The sequence below is a fragment of the Muscardinus avellanarius genome, assembly GCF_963383645.1.
Source record: "Muscardinus avellanarius genome assembly, chromosome: 4".
NCBI classification, from domain to species: domain Eukaryota; kingdom Metazoa; phylum Chordata; class Mammalia; order Rodentia; family Gliridae; genus Muscardinus; species Muscardinus avellanarius.
In genome coordinates, this window is record NC_137789.1 from 68,528,515 (window position 1) to 68,550,265 (window position 21,751).

At 37.2% G+C, this 21,751-nt stretch overlaps 1 protein-coding gene across 5 annotated transcripts in view; it reads right to left on the minus strand.

The window, feature by feature from the left end:
- LOC308261871 (uncharacterized protein C8orf34 homolog) overlaps positions 1 to 21,751 on the minus strand; it is a gene marked incomplete at both ends in the record, with an annotated part of 438,078 nt that overhangs the window by 140,458 nt on the left and 275,869 nt on the right. For 3 of the 5 annotated variants that reach the window (XM_080694053.1, XM_080694050.1, XM_080694052.1), the window contains one exon: positions 15,830 to 15,965. In XM_080694053.1, the coding sequence (XP_080550179.1) occupies positions 15,830 to 15,965 (136 nt within the window). The remainder of the gene's footprint in view (positions 1 to 15,829; positions 15,966 to 21,751) is intronic. The other 2 variants (XM_080694054.1, XM_080694051.1) reach the window with 1 other exon arrangement.

Here is a 21,751-nt window from a genome sequence, read left to right on the forward strand (position 1 = left end):
CATAACATGGAACACAATAAAAATTATCCATTACCCTTAATTTTAGTAAGTAATATGCCACATATTCTTGTCATTGATTCATAAAACCTTTCAGTAATTATATGTGTTCCAGGCACTGTTTTGGGTTGTGGTATTAAAATAGTGAATAAAATGACCTCATTATAGCAAGGAAAAACAGAGGCATATGCAATGAAACAAAGATGTAAGTGGTAATATTCTTAGGAAAAAAAATGATGAATGAAAAAAGAGTGTGGTAGGATTGGAATCAGGAAAAGTCTCTCTGATGAGTGACATTTGAAGTGAAGGAAAGGAACAGGTCACGCACATTGTTACATGTGTGCGGGGAAAAAGTAAGTGGGCACATGTGTAGAGGAACACATGTGTGGGGCATGTGTGGGGGAAATAGTAACTGCTCAAGAAAAGCAAGACTGGAATGAACTTGATACATTGGAGAAAGAGGAGGAGAAGTTCTAGCCCTGATCAGGTTCAGCAGGAGGCCTGGGCTCCAGCACATCTCACCCAGCTGCCTTCATGAGGTGATGAAGAAAGGCCACAGCTGGAGGCAGGCACTGGAAAAGGAAGACTACACCCTGTGGAGAGTCTGATAATTATCTCATGAACCTCACTAGAGAAGGTAATAAGGTAGACATATTAGATCCAAAGAAAAATCACCCCGTTTTTTCAAAATAGCTACTTTTCCTATAAATATCCACATAAGTGACAAACTCAGTGCTATACATTCCCTATATATACAATTTAAAATTGCTTTTTAGCTGGGCGTGGTAGTTCACACTTATAATCCCAGTACTTGGGAGACTGAAACAGGAGGATGACAAGTTGTTGGACAGCCTGAGCTACTTAGCAAGGCCATCTGCAACTTAGTGAGACCCTGTTTAAAAGTATTTTAAAAAGAGGGCTGTGGGTGTAGCTTGGAGGTAGAATGCCCCTGAGCTCAATACCCAGTTCTGAAAAAAAAAATAGAGTTGCATTTTTTTTTTTTTGGTGGTACTGGGGTTCCTGGAAGCCCTTCTACCTCCAGGCTACACTCCCAGACCTATTTCATACTTTTTTATTTGGAAACAGGGTCTCTTAAGCCAGTGCAGCTGACTTCGAACATGCGTGAATCTCCTGTCTCTGCCTCCCAAGCACAGGGATTACAAGCGTGTGCCACCACACCCAGCTAAGAATTGCTTTTTTTATGTCCATCTTTACTGTAAATCAACATTGATCTACTAAGACATCATATATTTCTCTGTATTAACTCACTGGAATGAGTAGACCATTCATTACACAAATGTGAAGTTTATCTTGGTAAAGATTATTATCTCCCAACCTCTGACATCACCAAACTGAACCCAGATACTCCTGGCTGAATCTATAGCAGTAGAAAATTAACTTTTGTGGCATAGTTGTTCCTTGAGTATCATCTTATTGGACGATGATTTTATAAATCAAAATTCTAAGTATTCTCTCCACTCTAAAAGCATTAAAAATATTCCTAGATCTGTATTACAAAGTCTCCAATTGAACTTGGTCTAAGTGTTCTAAATGTGAATTGTATCCCATCATGGAATACTAATACAATAAATGAGTGTCATGATTCATAGTTGACACAGTTAGATACAAAATGTCCCCTAAATATCATTTATTAATATTCAGGTTGATATGGTGGAGTTATGAGGGTTGTATTCCTAGGAGCAGATAATGGATTTACCTGAGTGGAGATGCAGGCCAGTAGCTTATGGCTGGAAGTGGGTCCCAGGGGTGGGGCATTGGGGATTATATAAAGGGTCCTTCCTTCCCCTGATGTCAAGGACACAAGCCAAGTGCTCTCCCTCTGCCTCCTGGCACCATGCCCTGAGATCTTCAGTCCCCAGCTTCACATGGACTGAGTCACAAACCATAAGAAAATAAATCTTCTTTCCTCTATGTTGTGTGGTTAGATATTTCCATTATGGCTGCAAGAATGCTGATGGATACAATCCTGAAATATGAATTTCCTAGGATGTCAGCTATGTTATTACCAAATCATTCCCTCACTTGCTATCCTGTGGACTCCCTGGTGCTCTTTATTGGAAAAAAAAATCTAAAAGCTTTAGGGCTCTAGATGTTAAACACCAAGTACCTGCTCTTACAAAATGCTTGCAAAACTCCTGACACCTAAGTACAATGTGAGTACAATGTTTTGTACAATGTAATGCATAGTGTACAATGGTCTCCTAGTTCCAGAAGACTATACCAGGGATGAATGCCTGACTCAAGGTACAGCACAGATGTCAAGGAGATACAAAGTCAGAACTGTGCTCCTCATATGCAAACACAACACTGAGTTTTAGTTGATGGGCTCCTTTGAATTATACTCTCCAGGAGTTTGTAGATAAGACTTAATATGTTTCCCCTCCACCCTCCATGAGTTGGCTGGGACTTTCTGTAATAAAAGACAAATTAAGAGGAGAAGACCAATGGGTGTTTAATAAAAAGTGTACCTCCTCACACATCAGAAATATGCCAAAGAAGTGAGTAAATTATTAGAAATGATCTCAAAGAGTTATCTCAGACCTCAGGCTTAAATATACTTTTTTCTCTGAAATAAAGATGTGAGAAAAGGTCTAGATGGCGAAGAAAAGTATGATAAGGGTTGGTTTATTATGCAGGTTTACATTAAGAGAGAAGAAAAGAGGTACGGAGGGGGGAGAGAGAAAATTTCCCAAAGGGAGAGTCATGATTCAAATTTCCCAGGACTTCCGGGAAGATGGCGACCGAAAAAAGTGGGGATTAAGAGCCCCGCTAACAACCAATCTCCATTACCACAAAATCAGCGCCTTTCATAGCCAGAAAACACCATCACCAGAGAAACAAAAAAATCACCAGACTCTAGAGAGAAAGCGGACTGAGAACAGAGCTCAGAGCCACAGAGGAGATACACTGGCCTCACGCCCGAGGATGCGGCAGCAGCGCCATACTGCCGGCAGCAGCGGCGAATTCACCAGACGGCTACAGCAAGCTGAGGTGAGCCACTATGGAACAACCAGGTGGGATCTTTCGGCACAGGGAGCATCTAAAGCTCCCAGTGGCTGAGCTCAGCACACGCTGCAGGGACTCAGAGTGGAACTCAAAACCAAGAAGAAATACGCCAGCCTCACAGCCGAGGGTGTAAAAGCGGCGCTATATTGCCACCGGCGGCAGCAGCAGTGAATTCACAGAGTCCAGTACAGCTACATCTGTGTACTCAAGAACAATGAGTCAAATTGCGGGCCTCATAGGAGAAATTCCAGTACTGTACTCCCTGGGACTTGACCCAGTGGGGGAGTGGTGGTGGCAGAGATATCACACCATAGGAGAACGTGCAACCTGGCACCCCCCAGAGTCTAAAGCAGCCTCTATCAACTGCCTGGGTCGGAGACTCTGTGATACAACCCAGTAAAGGAGTAGTGGGGTCTGAGATACCATAGACTCGAGATCCAGAGCACCTTAAGCGAAGTCTTAGTGACCCAAGGGAAGAACCCAGAGAAGGCACAAACTTCCGAACATGGGAAAGAGGAATAACACTGGAGCAATGAATGCCCACAACCCCAGAACATCAGAACCCGATAAAACAGAAAATCAGAGATTTCTAGAAGATCAAATCAGGAAAATAACTGTAGAAATAATAGAGGTACTTTGAAAAGAATTCAGAGAGAGCCACAAAGAGATAAAGGATGCAATTAATGAAGTAAAGGCCTCAATTCAAAGCATGAACAACCGATTAGACCACATGGAGAACAGAATCTCGCTCTTAGAAGATGAACATTCCAAAAATGAACGCATAGTTTATAATCTAGAAAAAAAAATCTGACAGCAGGAATCTGACATGGAAGAAATATGGGCCCATTTTAAGAGAGCTAACCTAAGAATAATTGGAATAGAGGAGGGAAAAGAAAGTGAAACCAAAGGGATCAACAATATCTTCAAGGAAGTAATAGCAGAAAATTTTCCAAACATAGAGCAAGAGGTTGATACACAGGTCCAGGAAACTTATAGAACTCCCTTTAGACAGGATCGGAGAAGAGGATCCCCACGCCACATAATTGTCAAAATGACCAATGTGGAAGCCAAGCAGAGAATCTTAAAAGCAACAAAAACAAAGGGCCAAGTGACATTCAGAGGCAAACCAATTAGAATCACTCCAGACTTCCCAAACCAAGTCATGAGAGCCAGAAGGGCTTGGAGTAACATATTCCAAACTCTGAAAGAAAACAACATCCAGCCAAAAATTTCCTGCCCAGCAAAACTTTCTATCAAATTAGATGGAAAAATAAGAAGCTTCTATGACAAACAGAAACTGAAGGAATTTATGTCTTCAAAACCAGCGCTTGCCGGGCGTGGTGGCGCACGCTTGTAATCCCCGCGCTTGGGAGGCGGAGACAGGAGGATTGCGCAGGTTCGAAGCCGGCCACGCTGGCGTAAGAGACCCTGTTTCAAAAATATAAAATGGGTCTGGGAGCGTAGCCCGGAGGTAGAAGGGCTTCCAGGAACCCCAGTACCACAAAAAAAAAAAAAAAAAAAACCAAACAAAAAAAAAAAAAACAGCGCTAGAGAAAATACTCAAAGAGATTAACTACAAAGAAGAAATAGGTAACACACACCAGAACCAGAGAAACAAGATTTTCCATCCAACAGACAACTAAGATTAGTTATCTGTGGAGATTCATTATTTATGTTAGTCTTTTACCTATCTCTAAATTGTATTGTTTGCCTTTATTGTTGTTAATTTTTAGGATTTCTAGTTGGAATAGTAATATACCTTCAGTTATAGCATTTGGAAAAATTTTATCCCATTCTATTAGTAACTTTTAACTCTGTCAACATTGTCTTTGGATATACAATATTTTTTTTATTTTTTAGGGAGTTTGTATACTCTTCTGTTGCCTGTGACATAGAAATCATATCCAAGAAATCACTCCCAATTTCAATGTTGTGAGGTTTTATGACCCAGATTTTCTTCTAAAAGTTTATAGTGTTAAGATTTATAGTTAGGTCTTTTATCTATTTTGAGTTAATATTTGTATATGGGATTAGGTAAGGGTCCAATTTTATTCTTTTCCATGTAAGTATTATTTTTCAACATTATTTAGTTAAAAGATTAATATTTCCACCACCAAATATTCGTGGAAACCTTGTCAAAAATAACTTGACAATATAGGGAAGAATTTAGCTCTAGGCTTTTATTTAACTCCAGTGGTTTATATATCTGCCTTTATAACAGTACTATACTGTTTCAATTATTGTAGCTTTATATGGTTTGAAATCAGAAAATATATATCTTCTAGCTTTGTTCTTTTTCAAGATCGTTTTGGGTATCTAGAGTCCATATTCCATATTAGGATAGATTTTTTTCTGAAAAATAAATAAATAAATGTATGATGGTTTCACCTAAAAAAGATAAAAAGAAAAAATATTCTCTGGTAAGAAAGAAAGCAAAAAGAAATATTGAAATGTTATCTTTAAGTCATCAAAAACTTGGTATCAGACAAATGAAACTGTTATGTGAAATTATCATTTTTAATTTTGGATAAATTGCTATAATACTAGATGTCAACCAGTAAGCCAAGCATGGGAAGGAGGGATGGGGAGAGAAGGGTGGGGATCGGGTGGGGGCTGACTGGGCGATGTGTGCATGTATGTCTACAAAAGTTTGTATCCCACTATGATGTATGAATACAGTGCACCAGTAAAAAAAAAATTTCCCTTAGGTAAGGGTAACTTCTACTCTGCAAAACTCCTCCTATGCCTGCAATTTCTAAAAAAAAAAAAGGTGGGGCGGGGGGCTGAAGACAATTATATCCGCAAAAGTCATATATGGGGTGGAAAAGTTGGGATGACATGTCCTTGATCCTTCACATGATTGTGAAGGCAGTAATAGAGAAACATAAGGAAAAGATACTGCAGGCATTAACTTTCAAGGTACACAGGATACAAAGGAGTCGGAAGTTGCTATTTGTAAATAGAGGACATTGGGAGAGAAGCAGAATTAGAGCCAGGAGAGGAACTTGAGAGCGTTGTAGGTCCCAGATCTATTGTTGAGCCATTGAGGTACAGGTGTGTTCCATAGAGTCACTAGCAGTATTCCAGGTCTTGGTAAGATTGAACTATTCTGTCATTTCTTCCCAAGCATATTTATCTTCAGCTTCACTAACTAAATTTCACTAAGGTTTCTGATTACTATAACATGATGGTCCATGTCTGGCACAGCTAAACAATATTTTTCTTAAACATATAATGTTTGTATAATTATATATGGAGGCATTTTAAATACCCTGAGTTGTTTCTCTCCTATCCCTATTATTGTTTCTTCCTAGAAAATCTTACTTTTAATTATCAGCATATGATCCCATTCATCAAGTTTATGATTATCTGAGTATATGGATACTAAAGCACTTATTCGATATATTTATCATCAAGATGACAGTGTAAATTTATGTAGAAATGTACACACACATTCCATTCCATAGTATGTATATATATCCACACACATACACACAAGCATGCTCACACACACACACACACACACACACACACACACACAACAGTAATAGAATACACTTTAAGATATAGTTTAAAGACACAGCTATTTTCAGCTGGGCGTGGTGATGCACGCTTGTAATCCCCGTGTTTGGGAGGCAGAGACAGGAGGATCGCGCAGGTTTGAAGCCAGCTGAGCTGGCTTAAGAGGCCCTGTTTCCAAATAAAAATATAAAATAGGTCTGGGAGTGTAGCCCAGAGGTAGAAGGGTTTCCAGGAATCCCAGTACCACCAAAAAAAGAGAAAGAGAAATAAAAAAATAAAAAGCATTGTAGTCTATTTGGCTTCCAGTATCAAAAGGAGGCAGAAGAGGTTAGAAAAAGGTGTAAAATGCTGTTTTTGAAATTACGTGCACTGTGTGAGATGAGACTAAATGAAGTACTCCACCACGGCTGGAAAAGAGAACAACTGCTGTAGGTCGGTAAACCTAGAGATGGCTCGGGGACTCAGAAATAGGTCCAACCAAAAACCCAACCAAGCCATCTGTGGTGGCTGGGAGTTCTGAGTCTTCGATTTGAGCGTTAGCTCATATCCTCAGAAAGGAGTGAGTTGAGGATGCAGAGAGGAAAGGGTGGAAGGAGGAGAAGCAGGGAAGGAAATCCCCTCCAGATGAGTTTGCAAACATTATAAACAATATGAAGCATATGATTTGAAAGATAGCCAATCAACAGAAAATAAAATGGTAAGATTACACCTCTAAGAAAGTTGTAATAGATGAACCAGCTTTCAAAAACTTTAAAGAAGTATATTTAAACATTTCTTTATATAAGAGAGGTATTGTGAGAAGATTTTATGTGACTGAAGAACATAACAAAATTTCATCAAAATTAGACAGAAAGAGAGAGTGTGGCTCCTTGAAAGTAAGATCAAGAAATGAAAATAGAGCCAGGCTGTGATATTTATCCAAGAGATATGCCTGATGTAGAAAAGAGAAGAAGTGGATGGGGATTTTCTAGCAGAGGAGAGCTTAGTCCTAGGTAGGTACCACTCATTTTGCTGGTCTATGTTGAGTGAGAAATTAGTATTAGTAGTATTTGTGGTACTGGAGATTAGAACCAGGAGCATTCTGCCTCTGAGCTATATCCCCAGCCTTATTTGATTTTGAATTTTAAAGCAGGGTCTTACTATGCTTCTAAGCGCATTTCTAAATTGCTAAGGACAGCCTCAAACCTGGAATCCTCCAGTCACCCAACGAACTGGGAGTACCAGTGTGCGTCACATTGGTGGCTTGATTTTAATAGCTGAATATCAAAGAGGAAGAAGTAAACTTAAGAGTTTTCAGAGGAAAAAAAAGTTTACATACAAAGGGATCATAATTATCTAGACATTGAAGATCTTATCAGCAACAAGGATGACAAAAATCCAATAAAATCTCCAAGGGAATGAAATCACAATAGCTGGCTAAACCCTTATTTCAAGTGGGAGAGGTAATTCAAGACATTTTCAAATCCACTAGATATAAACAATAACTACCCATATATCTCTAAATAATTTTTTTAACTGAGTACCACAGCAATAAGAAAAGTGAATTGTGACCTGTGCATTGTGGCACAAGCCTATAATCCCAGTACTTGGAAGGCTGAGACAGGAGGATCATAGGTTCACAGCCAGTCTCAAAAACTTAGTGAGGCCCTCTGCAACTCAATGAGTCCTTGTTTCAAAATAAAAATGAAATGAAATAGGGCTAGAGTGTAGTTTGGAGGTAGTATACCCCTGAATTTAATCCCCCATATACAGAAAGAAAGACTAAGAGACAGAGACAAAGAACTATGAGAAATATATGGGTTTTAAGAATATTTTTTCTTTGGATGTATACTGGGGAATGGAACCCAGGGGCTTTCTACCTCCAAGCTACAACCCCAGCCCTATTTTTTTTAAATCTTTATTTTGAAACAGGGTGTCACTAAGTTGCAAAGGGCCTCACTAAGTTGAGGTTGGCAGTGAACCTGTGATTCTCCTGTCTCAGCCTCCCAAATTGGGATTACAAGTGTGCACCACCACACCTGGCTGTTTTTGTTTTTTTTTTTTTCAGAGTATATCCTATACTAAAATTTGAGGTAACCACTCCATTCCACAACAACCAGATAGTCAAAAATTGTTATACCCATATTCAAATAGGAAATTGAGTTCTACAGAGATTAGGTGATTTCCCAATGTTGTGTAGTGGCCAAACTGAGACTTTCCCCCTGGTATATCTTGCACCAAAGCTTCAGGTCCTTTTCATATGACAAGAAAATAATTTATTTTATTGTGTTTCTGTGCCTATGCACACCTATGTGTATAAGGACCTCCCTTTTCTCTAAATAAAAAATAGTTTTTGGAGTCAGGGAAAACATTGCACTGACTTATGAATAAAAGGAGCCATGAAATTGATTTAAGAAATGAAGTGAGATGATTCCCAGCTTCTGGCTGGGGTGGCTCTCATTTCTTCCTTTACACATATCTTGAATGAATGATCAAAGCCATAAAATAATATTACCAATGGTGTGGACTCTTTTCTACACCAAAAGCCTCCCTAAAATTACAATCAGTCAATGTGTTTGCCAATTACATCAGGAAATCCAAGCAATCTCTCCATATGTTCTGTCTTTTGTTTATAGTGTTATCACCTCCCACAACAGTCCAGATATAAAATGTTCCCCCAAGGCCCCATGTGTTAAAGGTTTGGTCTTCAGGATGGTGGTATTGGGAGATGATGGAACCTTTCAGGGCTGGGCCTGTAGGATGTTCCCAGGCCATTGCTGGGTGGATCTATTCCCAGTTTTCTTAGACAGTGAATTTCAAAACCTTAAACAATTAAATCTGTGGTAGTAATTCAGTTTTTCATGACATTTATGGCTTGTTCTGCTAACCATTCTTTCCAATGGAAACTTGTTGAATGTAAATCTAAAAAAATAGTAGTAAAAGAGGAGGAAGACTGAGGTTCATTAATGGAATTACTACCATCAGCTATGTGTACACATGTGAATATATCAATTTCAAACTGGAAACCCTGTAATGGGAGGGAGGAAAATGGGGAGGTGAAGGGGCCACCAAGTGCTGTGTGCATGTGTGTCATTGGCAACATGATTTACAATATGATATAATGCACCAATAAAAGCACAAAAAATGTTGGAGAAAAAGATAAGATGTATATAAATAAATTGGATATAATGTATGACTATGAAATTTTCAGTAACCTAATAAATTCTAATATGGACAGTTTAAACTTAGTTTACACTTACTAAGGTTTTATATTCATCTTTTTCTTCAGCATACTATCACCCACAATGATGTATTTTTGCTTTATCAAGCAAATTTATAACTAGACTCAGTAGTTTAATTATATGATATTAAAGAGAAATTAACAATTTGGGGTTAAATAACATGAGATAAACCAGTTAAAAAAATCAGCAAGCTATTTGGATACAGATTTCCCCTTGGATTCTCATGCTGTCGTGTCTGAGCCAGCATCACTGTACGTTCTCCATAATCCAATTTCTTTGAGAATGGCATTCAGCTTCCCCCTCCCTATTTTTGTGCACTATTGATGTTAAGCATAAAGGAATGCAAACACTTGTACCATCAAAAGCAAATAGCATCTTACCGCCTGGAATGCCCTGGCATGAGTTCACAAAAACAAGATTTAACTCCTAAGAATGGCAGTGGGTAGACAGAATTAATGGGTGGTCTTTCTAGAAAAATGGCTTAAAAGCTTCCCTGAAATAGTAATCTGGTGCCTTGGTATTAACATTTCTTTGCTTATTATTCTATTATTGGCCTCTTAACTTTAATATTAAAACAAATGCAATAGAGCATTTTAAAATGAAATTAAAAATTTTGCAAATCACTTTTTTTAAACCACAAAGTTTTACTGATAGTTTCTGACATTTGCATTATTGACATATCAACATTTTATTTTTTTAATGATATTACTTAGTGCGATTACTTGGCAACCAAGGAAATTTATTTTACTGAAAACTATCCAAGAACTTGTAACTGAATCTGTGGACTATTCTGGATCCAAAACACTCAATGATTATATTAAATATCTACCACATAAGGTCACTTCTATAACCTACATAGGCAATTATTTACTTAAAATCATTTTATAATGGCTTCTTTCCCTTCATCTGAAGCGGGGGGTGGGGGTGGGGATAAGATGTCATGAATTAGAATTTTATTTTGGAGGCAAGGAGGAATTGGGGGTTATATCTAGAGCATTTTGCCACTATGCTACACCCCACACCACAGCCCTATTTGTTTGTTTATTTGTTTGTCTGTTATGTTAAGGCAGGATATTGTTAAATTGTCCCAGGCTGGTCGCTAAAGTACAACCTTCCTGTCACAGCCTCTCAAGTAACTGATGGATTACAAATGGGCACCATTACACTGGGCCCTGAGTTAGAATCTTTATCTATCTTGGAGGCCACCTTCACTTATCAAAGGAATCTTTATTTATCTTGTTAGCCATATATTCTTTCACATGTCAAAGGATGTCATCACTTCAATTCTCACAAATTACTGCAGTGCTCACATTGAACTACAGCAGTTAAAAGATATGGGGGTATGGCTACCTGTGGATGATTTCCAGACTAAAAGCACATGTTATCTTTCATCTGAACCATGCCATGCATGAAATACTTATGAAAAAATAGCCTGCAATCCTTTTATTTCTTGTAACCAAGCTAGAAAACAAACTTTTTTTAAACTTTTTTGATCTTTCAATAACTTTGTTGAAAGTAACACAATTTACTGTGGGCTGATTTTTTTTTCTTCCTGGTATCTTGAAAAGTGAAAATACCTGCATTGATTATGTATCTCTCAAGTGTCTCAACCAATGACAATAGAAAGTATCAGCCTTGTTATTGATCATGCCCTCCAATTTCTGTGCAAATATCTCTTCAGCATGATGATTTCAATTTGGGAATGTATATACTCAAAATTGGATTTGCTTGAACATAGGTAAATCTATTTTTCTGAGGAAGCTACATATTGTTTTTCATAGTGCTGCATTCATCCCACCAATAGGGCACAAGAATTCCTTTATTCTCTCACCAGCATTTATATTTTATCTTTTTGCTCATATAGCCATTATAACAAGTGAGAGGCAATATCTCATTGGTTAGAATTTGTATTTCCTTGATGATTAATGATGATGAGCATTTTTTCTATGTATCTGTTGGCCATTTGCCTGTCTTCTTTTGAGAAGTATCTTTGAGTCCTTTGTCAGATTTTAATTGGTTCTTTGCTTTCTTGCTATTAAGTTGTTTGAATTTCTAATATATTTTTAATATTAGCTTCTTATCAAATTTTTGATTCACAAATATTTTCTCCCAGTTCATGGAGTGCCTGATTATTTCATTATTTCCTTTCCTGTGCAAACACTTTAGAATTGGCATCAGTGCTCTGCAGAGGTACTTGCCCTTCCCTGTTCATGACAGATCACTCACAGTAACCAAGACAGGCACAACCTAGGTTTTCATCACTGGTGAAAGGATAAAGTTTGTGTATCTATACATAATAGAATACTATTCAGCTTTTCAAAAAGAAGAAGGAAATTCTGTTATTTTCAACAACATAGATGACCATAAGCCCATAACACTAGTCAAAAGCCAGGCATAGAAAGATACTGGGTGACCCTCCTTCTATAAAGATCCTTAAAAAGGCACACTCTCGAAAGTAGAGAGTAAAATGATAGTTACCAGAGGCTGGGAGAGCTGTGGTATATGGGGGACAGGAAAATAATGATTAAAGGATACAACATTTCAGTTAGACAAGAGGGATAAATTTTAGTGGTATTGTACAAAACAGTGACTATAATAAATAATACTACATTGGATATTTTAAGATCACTAAGAGAGTAGATTTGAAGTGTTTTTACCACAAAAATAATAAATATGATTGGTGGTAAGATTAATAATTAACCTGATTTAATCATTTTGCAGTGGGAACATTTGTCAAAATATTACACTGTACCAAGTAAATATATAATGCATATAATGATTATTTGTCTTTGAAAAAGAAAGTTTTAAAAATCAAATTAATTTTTTTACAAAGAAAAGTTCTTATGCAAACCTGATTCTATGCACTGTGGTCCTAAAAGGTGAAAAGGTGTGGTACCTTTCCCCTTGGCTGTAAGGGTCACAGCCAACACTTCTGTAGCAAAAGAAAGTTAACAAAAGAAAAGCATAATACATTTATTTAATCAAAGTTTTATGTGACATGAGAGACTTCAGAAATAAAGATCCAAAGACTCAGGAAGAAAAATTTTGGTTTTTTATGATTATTTCAAAAGAGAAAAAGAGATGGGAGACAAGAGGATAGAAGATCAGAAAGACCTTGTTCCCCAGGTCCTCCCATTTTCTGTAGTTCAAAGTGCTCAGCACATAATGTAGGTTATCATAATCTGAGCTAGAACAACCCTGTAAGTAGCTCACTAGAGACAAAGTATTGAAAAAAGATCAAGGAAAACAAAAATGTCAAGAGTAGGCTCCACCCCTTACGCTAACTTAATCTTTGATGAGCTCTTGGCAGAACATCACTTGAGTCTCATTGACTCTTTATCAAGGTCATTGAGAGTATCTTGGGGTTACAGCACTATTTCAATATCATAATACTTTTTGTGTGTGTGTGTGTGTGGTACTGGGGTGGAAACCAGAGGCTTTTCTAACTCCGGGCTATACTCCCAGACCTATTTTTATACTTTATTTGGAAACAGGATCTCACTAAGTTGCTGAGAGCTTCACTAAGTAGCTGAGGCTGGCTTCGAACCCATGCGATCCTCCTGTCTCAGCCTCCCAAGCGCAGGGATTACAAGCATGTGCCACCACGCCCGGCTATCATAACACATTTTTAAGCTCCCTTCTTACATTTTACCTTCCAACTTCTGTGGGGGAAAAATGATTTCATTATCCTATAACTCTAAGGAACAATACATGAGCACACAAAAATGTTGCCTCCTACTTTTATTGAGAATAGAATTCTGGAAGATGAACCTACTCAGGCCAATTCAGAAGTCTAAGCCTAAGGGATGGAGAAAATTCTCCTATGTCAAGAAATAAGACATTTTTTTCCACTATCCAAGTGCTTCAGTGAATATCTCAAAAAGGTGAGAGATTTTAAACTAAACATTTTAAACTACTAAATTGCTTATGTGGTAATTATCTCAATGAGTGAAAGACAAGGAAGCCTGTCCCTTGAGATCCCCATGCATGAGCACTTCCTCAGCTGCCTTTGTCTCCACTTTCCTGCCCAGCCTTCCCAGGACTCTTGGGCTCATCTCAGATATGCATGGGCTCTAATTTTACAGATAAGAAACTAGCTTTTCTCAATCTCTGCATATTTTTTTTCCAATGATCGACATACTAGGTCATTTAGAGTGTGGACATTAGATACCTTTTGTCATATTTCAAAACAGGTTGTCTTTCTAGTCTACTTTGCTATAAAGTCTTGAAAGGTATTTGCAATTAAAGTAATAATATTTAACATTAGTTATCCTCAACTTTCTCATCCATCATTACCACACTATCTTCCAATCCAGTGAGATCTGAAATTTAATCTTATTCTTATGTGTCCCTTCCCTGCTGGACACTGACCCACAAAGAGAACAGCGAAAATGAATAGACATTGGCCTCCAAATGCTACGGTCTTTTTTTTTTTAACACGTTGGTCTGCTCTGTGGCACTAAATTTCTGATTTGCCTACTCTCTAAACTCTGAGGGATTGCCTGGGCACTAGAAAACTATAGCCATTTTGCCTTAAACCCCTGCCCATAATCTGACATCCTCCTGCCTCAGTCTCTCACCTTGCTGAGATTACAGGTATGCACCAGGAGCTGAGTTTTCACCTTTGATGTATTTAAGCTAGCAAGGCGCATGGAATGAATGTAATGCATTTATACTTGGTTCAACATTTTTTGGGTAAGTTCAGTTAAAGATCCACCTTACATGCAGGCTGTTTGTGATTTATAATCTATCACTGGGAAGCTGAAAGATAGTTTAGGGCTAAGTATGTGCTCGGTCCTTTCCCAATTCAAATGTTCAATGTATTATCAAAACACTGAGAAAGAAGATACCTCATGTTCAAATCTTCTGTAAATGCTATGAAGGACCAAGCATCCATCTTTCTCCAGTTAAATTGTAAATGTACAAGTAAACTATAAAAAAAAAATGCCAAACAGATGACCTTCCATAGATGACGTACACTCAGAATACTATTGATATTAATAGTGTCAGATGCTCTAAACACTTTTACATAAATATTAGAAGTTTTCTTCACAGTTCTAATTAAAAAAAAAAAAAACAGTTCACTAGATATTACTTGTTTGAAGTCATGTTCCGTTGGTGTTGTCACTGCAAGATGGCACTTTTCTTAATGGTCTCAAACAACGTTTCTTGATTTTCTAAGGGCTCTCCTTTCTATTTTTTCTAATCCAGGGACAAAATAAAAATTCCAAAGGGGTAAAGCAAAAGAGGAAAAGCTACAAAAATCAGATTTGATTTTCCTACACTTTCCCCCTCCCAATTTCCAAGCAGCTAATCCCCTCTCAAAAAATACAATGGAACAGCTAGACATAAAGAAAAGGAGATAAAATTGGCCAGCCAGTACATTGTTCTTGCTAATCTGAACCATTTACATAAGGGTTAGAAGGCTTGTTTTATCATTTAAACAGACTTAAAAGCCTCTTTGCAAATGAGATTTAGTTCCTACAAAAGAATGAATTCAAGCTATTTGGTGAGTTTCTGCTAGACCAGCCCTGGGAGCTGACTTGGCAATAACTAGAAGCTACTTCTTTGGCCACATACAGTATACTCAAAAATTGCTTCCAGCTGCCAAAACTGAAAAGCATCAAGCTGATTAAATTCTTTCCAGGAGGTGAACAGGATGAGGGACAGGTTAAAAGGCCAATGATATCAGATCTTAAACTGTACCTGGGCAAACTCTCTCTTTATGCAGGTGCTTTCAAGTGGCTTTGAACATTCAGAGCCTCTTGAATCTTCCTTTGAAAAGGAACAGAAGGGCAGACAGCAAATGAAATTCAGAGATCCAAAGGCTAGAAAAAGCCTCAAGCTGTGAAGTAAAGACAATTTAAACTCTTTGATTCATTGTTGGACTGAGTGGCATTGGGCATGAGGATAAACTGCATAGCTAACTCCCTTGCCAATGTTAATATAAAAGATAATTAGAAAAAAAAAGTTTCTTTACCACAGAGAAATATACTCTTTGCACCAAAATCTTAGATTTTAAAAACTGAGTTTGTGTATACTATATCTATTACATGTTTTACCTGGCACACCTTGAACAGATATTCAGTGTGACCTTGGCCTGAGGCTCTGCAGAGTGAATCTGACGACCTTGGTTAAATTTGCTCCCAGAAGGTACCAGGGTTGTGACTCCCTCCATTCTTAAATCATCAAGATCCTCTGCAACAACACAATTACAGAGAAAAAAATATAAGTCTAGTAGAATTAAAAAGAAAAGTGCATATTTTCAGGCACCTGCCAGTAGTTTGATAGGTAAAATGTTATTTCATAGCTACCATTTGCAAAAATCTAACTTAATTAATCATAACTTCATTTATTTTATAAATCACTTTTATATTTAGTTGGAGACAAATTACATGAGAAGATTTATGAAAAACCAAATGATGAGATATGGAAGATACAGGCTGACAATGGGTAGAACACATATGATCATAAACACAGATATACACCTCTCCTGTAACCTTATCCAGAGATGCCTCTGCAGCTATAAATTAAAATGATCAGGGCTTGGTTAATAACTGCCAGCTTTCCTGTATTTTTGTTTTGTTTTTCCTTTGCTTACAACTCAGTACCAATCAGATAAAGCCAAATATACTCCAAAACCAATTACATAAATCGTCCACTTCTAATTAGCCTTCTTCCAGCTTCCCCATCCCTAAACCTCCACTCATAATATACTTAAAATCATCTTATTTTTTCCATTCTTAATTTTTTTTCTTTACTCCAGGGGAGAACAACATTATACCTGGATATCCATGCCCTAGAAGGACACTGAAATTCGCTCCCATCTTTCCCAGGTTCTCAATCAAGACTTAAGATTTCAATTTCCCTTGTGATTCAGTTCTGTCAAAAATAAATTTCTATGGCCGGGCATGGTGGCGCACGCTTGTAATCCCCGCGCTTGGGAGGCAGAGACAGGAGGATCACGCAGGTTCGAAGCCAGCCACCGCGCGCGCTGGCTTAGGAGACCCTGTTTCCAAATAAAAATGTAAAAATAGGTCTGGGAGTGTAGCCCGGAGGTAGAAGGGCTTCCAGGAACCCCAGTACCACCAAAAAATAAAAAATAAAAATAATAAAAATAAATTTCTATGATGTTGTAAGAAAAAAACACATATTTGAAAGCAGCTCAAAAAGGTAAATTACATTTTGCAAAAAGGGATCCTGCCACCCCTTAAGTCAGGTGTGCAGGAACAGCATGGCAAAAAACTGCTGGACATTTTTATTTCCAACATGGAACTTCTATGCTATGATCCTATTGGTGGGAACATCGCCTTACAATTTTTATGCCATTGGTTGAAGGAATTGCCAGCTGGCACTTACAATTTTAAAGTAATGCTATCTTTACAAAGATACAAGCTGACATAAAGGTACACAATAGCAGCTGTACAAAGTGGAGCCTCAGTTGATCTATTCCTTTGTTAGAAAAGATCTAGTTATATTCTCACTGTGCTAATATGATATATACATAATCTACATTTTCATTCCAAGAACAAAGCCTATAAAAAGGAATACATTTATTTCCTTTCAACTCTAGCAAAGAAAAGACAAAATTTTAAAATATAAATTATAGTTTTGCAAAAATATAGTCCTTTATTAGCCGAGCATGGTGGCACACACTTGTAATCCTAGCACTTGGGAGGCTGAGACAGGAGGATCACACAGGTTCAAAGCCAGCCTCAGCTACTTAGTGAGGCTCTCAGCAACTTGGTGAGACTCTGTTTCCAAATAAAGTATAAAATAGGTCTGGGGATATAGCCTGGAGGTAGAAAAGCCCCTGGGTTCCACTCCCAGTACCACCAAAAAAAAAAAAAAAGAGAGAGAGAAAAATATATAGTCCTTTAATGACATAAGCTACACAAGGAGGCGGCTCATTCTCTTCTGATTGACCAAAGGCTATAAATATCCTAGACCCTTCACAAAACAATTGAAAGGATTTCTAGGCTTAAGTGGATGTTACAAATTTAAAATGAGTGTAAAATTTTCCAGAGATGATGACAACCCAGTCTAAAACATGAAGAAAGATACTCAACAGACTCCCTTCATAAGGAACTCCTTAGAAAGAGCCTTCTTGACTACTTATATGCCTAAACAATCTAGCGAAGCTCTTAGAGTTTGAACTCAACTTCATGGGAGTCATACAAAACTCATCACCTTGAGCCAGTTGTAAAGACTTAGTCTCTGGTTTACCAGCATAGCTGCCACTTCAAAATGTAGTGTTTCTGCTAAAGTACTTACAGGCTCCTCTCTTGATTTCATGTTTTCTGGGGCAATACAGACACTACTGCTACTGAGCATGAGACACAATACTTTTTAGCAGCAATTAACCTCTCATGAGCTGTTGCTAGTCTCTTCTTGTTTACTATTTACCACTGAAATACTCTGACTTTTGCCACTCTCCTGTCCCAACCAGAAGAATGGAACCTCATGACCTTCTTTCCACAGTTAAAGAACTTATATTTCATTCATTTTTTTCACTTAAGGATTCCCATTTGTAAACCTTGACTCAATATTATATGTTGATGGGTCATACTTCAAAATTGAAACTAGAGTTTATCAAGCAAGATATGCTAGTGATGGGGCACCAAAAAAGTGTGGGTAGCCCTTTGACATGCTAAGTTAGAGAAACCATTTTATAACTAAGGTGTCTCTGTCCCTCCCCTCTCCTTGTTAATGTTTGATGACTTTCTCTAAAGAAGCATAGGAGAAGGCTTTCTGAAGTCCCCTTACCTGACCAAGGGAAGTTCTCTTTCCAGAGAGGATGCAATTGTCGTAAAATTTAATTAACCAGGAAGGATAACCTCAGGGAAGAAGGCAAAAAGAAATAATAACAACTAGAGTCCAAATGAATTTTGTCACAGACATTGTCTTTTGGTTGAGATTATTTATCTCCCCGCAAAATCATTTTTATTATTCCTCAAGGTTGCTCATACACTTTCATTTCACTCTTCCCTATGAAGAGATTATATAAGTTTCTGATTCTTTGTGGGTTTTTCAATAATTACCATCCTGTGATGCTGCTATGCAAATTAGTAAATCCATATGCTTTTTCACTTGCTAATCTGCCTATTGTCAAGTTTATTTCAGTGAGCCTCCAGAAGGCATGGGAGGAGAGGAATTTCCCTTGAACCTCTACTATCACTAATTTAAGCTGCAGGTAGCTCTATCTGAAGTAAAATCATCCCAGATTTCAGGACTATTGTATTTATTTCAGCTTACTAACTGTTATGGTTTGGGGAAATTATTCCCAGGGACTTCTGTTAGGCTCCTGGAAACTGTTCCCATAAACATAGGTTCTTGTCCAGACTTAGGATGGAAATGCACTAGTCCAAACTCTTGCCAAAAACTTAAATGAGTTTATTATTATAAATATAGAAATAAAGAAGACAGCTACAGCCCTGTACTACCATGGGATAGTATGGGGGGTAGCCTGAAACGAAGTCACCAGAGTTCAAAATATAAAACAGCATTTACAGATACAAAACCCCCATCTTGTTCTACCATGTAATCCTATGACCTAGATGTAAGTCTGCCCCTTAACTCCATGCAGACCTCTTTTGTTATACTTATGGGGATTTCTGGCCTGACAAAAAACCCTTCCTGCCTAACTGCAGGTATAAGCCTAGGTTTCTTTTGTTACGAGCAGAACGATTTACAAGGTCAGGGCTACCTTTCACAAACATCAATACCCTCCTCCCATACTCTTGAGGAATTCTTATTTAAACCTGCTTTTAGAATGTGAAAGTCCTAGGTCCCAACTCCTCTATCCACTTCCTAATTACTTTTAGTGATGGTACTTTGCATTATAACAGCTCCTTGAATGCCTGACAGTAACTAGCTCCTAACTGCTTTTCTTTTTTAAAGATCTGAACTCCACTTTCTATAAACGGATTTTTGAAATATATATTAATAACCAAAACTTTTTCGAATCATTTTAGGCCATTTCCTAATACTGGTACACTAACTATCCAAAGACTCAGAGTAAATATATGCAAAATACTTTTTTAACCATAACTTTGGAATGCTTTGGAAACAAGAAACTTCTCAGATCCACTGAAACTTTCATTCAGAAGCAGACAAGATGTATAAGACAATTTTATATTTACTCTTGCTTTATAAAGAGATAGCTAGCTATTATAAAGATTGGGGCTCATCAAATAAAAGTAAAATGGAACTGAAGAAAAATGCTTCAGCAAATAATTGCCAAATAGTCTTTACCAAGGTTGTGATCTTGTTTAAAATCTCAAAGAATAAATTCCTGAAGTAACTCAAAAACAGCATTGTAAACTATAAACATTTAGCTCATGATTCTAAAAATAAAAATTTAAAAATATGATATTATTTTCATTCAGAAGATCTTGGTGGCACCAGATTGTTTCAGATGGATACTAATTAGTTTCTCTAGGAAATTACTTATCATAGTACAGGAAATTGCTTATATTCATAAATCAATATGGCTGAAGAAACTTTAAAAAGACAGGTAAGGTAATTTTTGAGTTATATGTCACTCATTTGTCAACAACATAATTCTGGAAAAACTGTAGAAGTTACATAGGCCAGGAACTAAAGCTTTAAAGGCCTTTTGAACACCTACCAATGAATTTTTTACAGCTTCCATCCTTCATGGAATTTTAATGTTTTAGATATTATATATGTACTTTTAAGATGGGTTGAAACAATTGTGTGCCAAAAATCTATAGTCTTTACAGTCTCTAAATATCTCTAAATAACTGCTTTATTTTGTTTCCAGCCTTGGGAATACAAACTTTATATCAAGTGGCCAAGGCACATATTTCACAAGAAACACAAAAGAACCATATACCATATTCGAAACCATGCTGCTCCTACCACCTACATTCTTCTGGAAGAGTGGAATCAATGCTATCCTTGAAATAAAATTAATAAAACTGTCAGAAACACATGAGCATCTATAGTCAAAACTACTATCATTTGGCCTATTGGCAGTATGGTCTATATTCTTTGGGAAAAATTGTTTTCTATGAAGTGATAATTGCTTCAAAGACCTATGTGTCTTAGGACTTCATCTATGACGCTGTACTCAGCTTTGCTTACATAACCATGGCAAAATATTACAAGAGAGCCATATATTATACCTAGTCCTGCCAACAGGTTAAGGCTGTGCTCCCAAAATATTTTAAAGAGCTTTGTCATGATATCTAACCATGAGATATATTGAAGAAAAAGTGTTCTAAAACCTCATTGGAAAGATCATCAGATATTGTTAGCAACTAAGAGAGGAGTAAAAGCACCTGTGGTAAATCCTCAAAATTAATAACTAAAACAATCCAGAATCAACAAAATTAGGAACCTATTCTAACAGAGATATCAAACTGAGGATTCTCAGGAATGCTTCAAAAGCAGTTCATCTTCACAGTAGATAGATGGCCCAAGACCTTCTAAGCAAGTTGATGATCTCTGACAGTGGACAGCATCTGCCGAAAATATTGACCAAATTTCTCTAATTCCTACTTCCTTCTACTGCTTAATTATTCATTTTTATTATTCTCATTTTCTATTGATCACAAGTTGTCATTCACTCACAATGGCACTTCTCTCTTTCATACCATTTTTATGAAAATTGTTAGATCAAAACCTAATCATGTTCAAACCCCAATTTCAGATTATTCCAAATAATAACTCTCAAGCTTACTGATTACCGACTATTCAATCTCTAACCAGATCTCCATGATAAAAAATAAATGAACAAACAAACAACCAAATACCCCTGTGAAAAATTTCAGTTTCATCAATTTGAGATGATAGGGATATATAGATGGTGGCATTTCTATTTGCACCTACATGGACAAATGTCCTTATATGAATCAACCTGTTACTTTGGTTTCTGTCTCTCACAGAAAAAGTATGAGTCTAGTCACTGTAATCTAGGAAATTTCCAATTTGAATTCAACAATCTTAGTGGGATAATG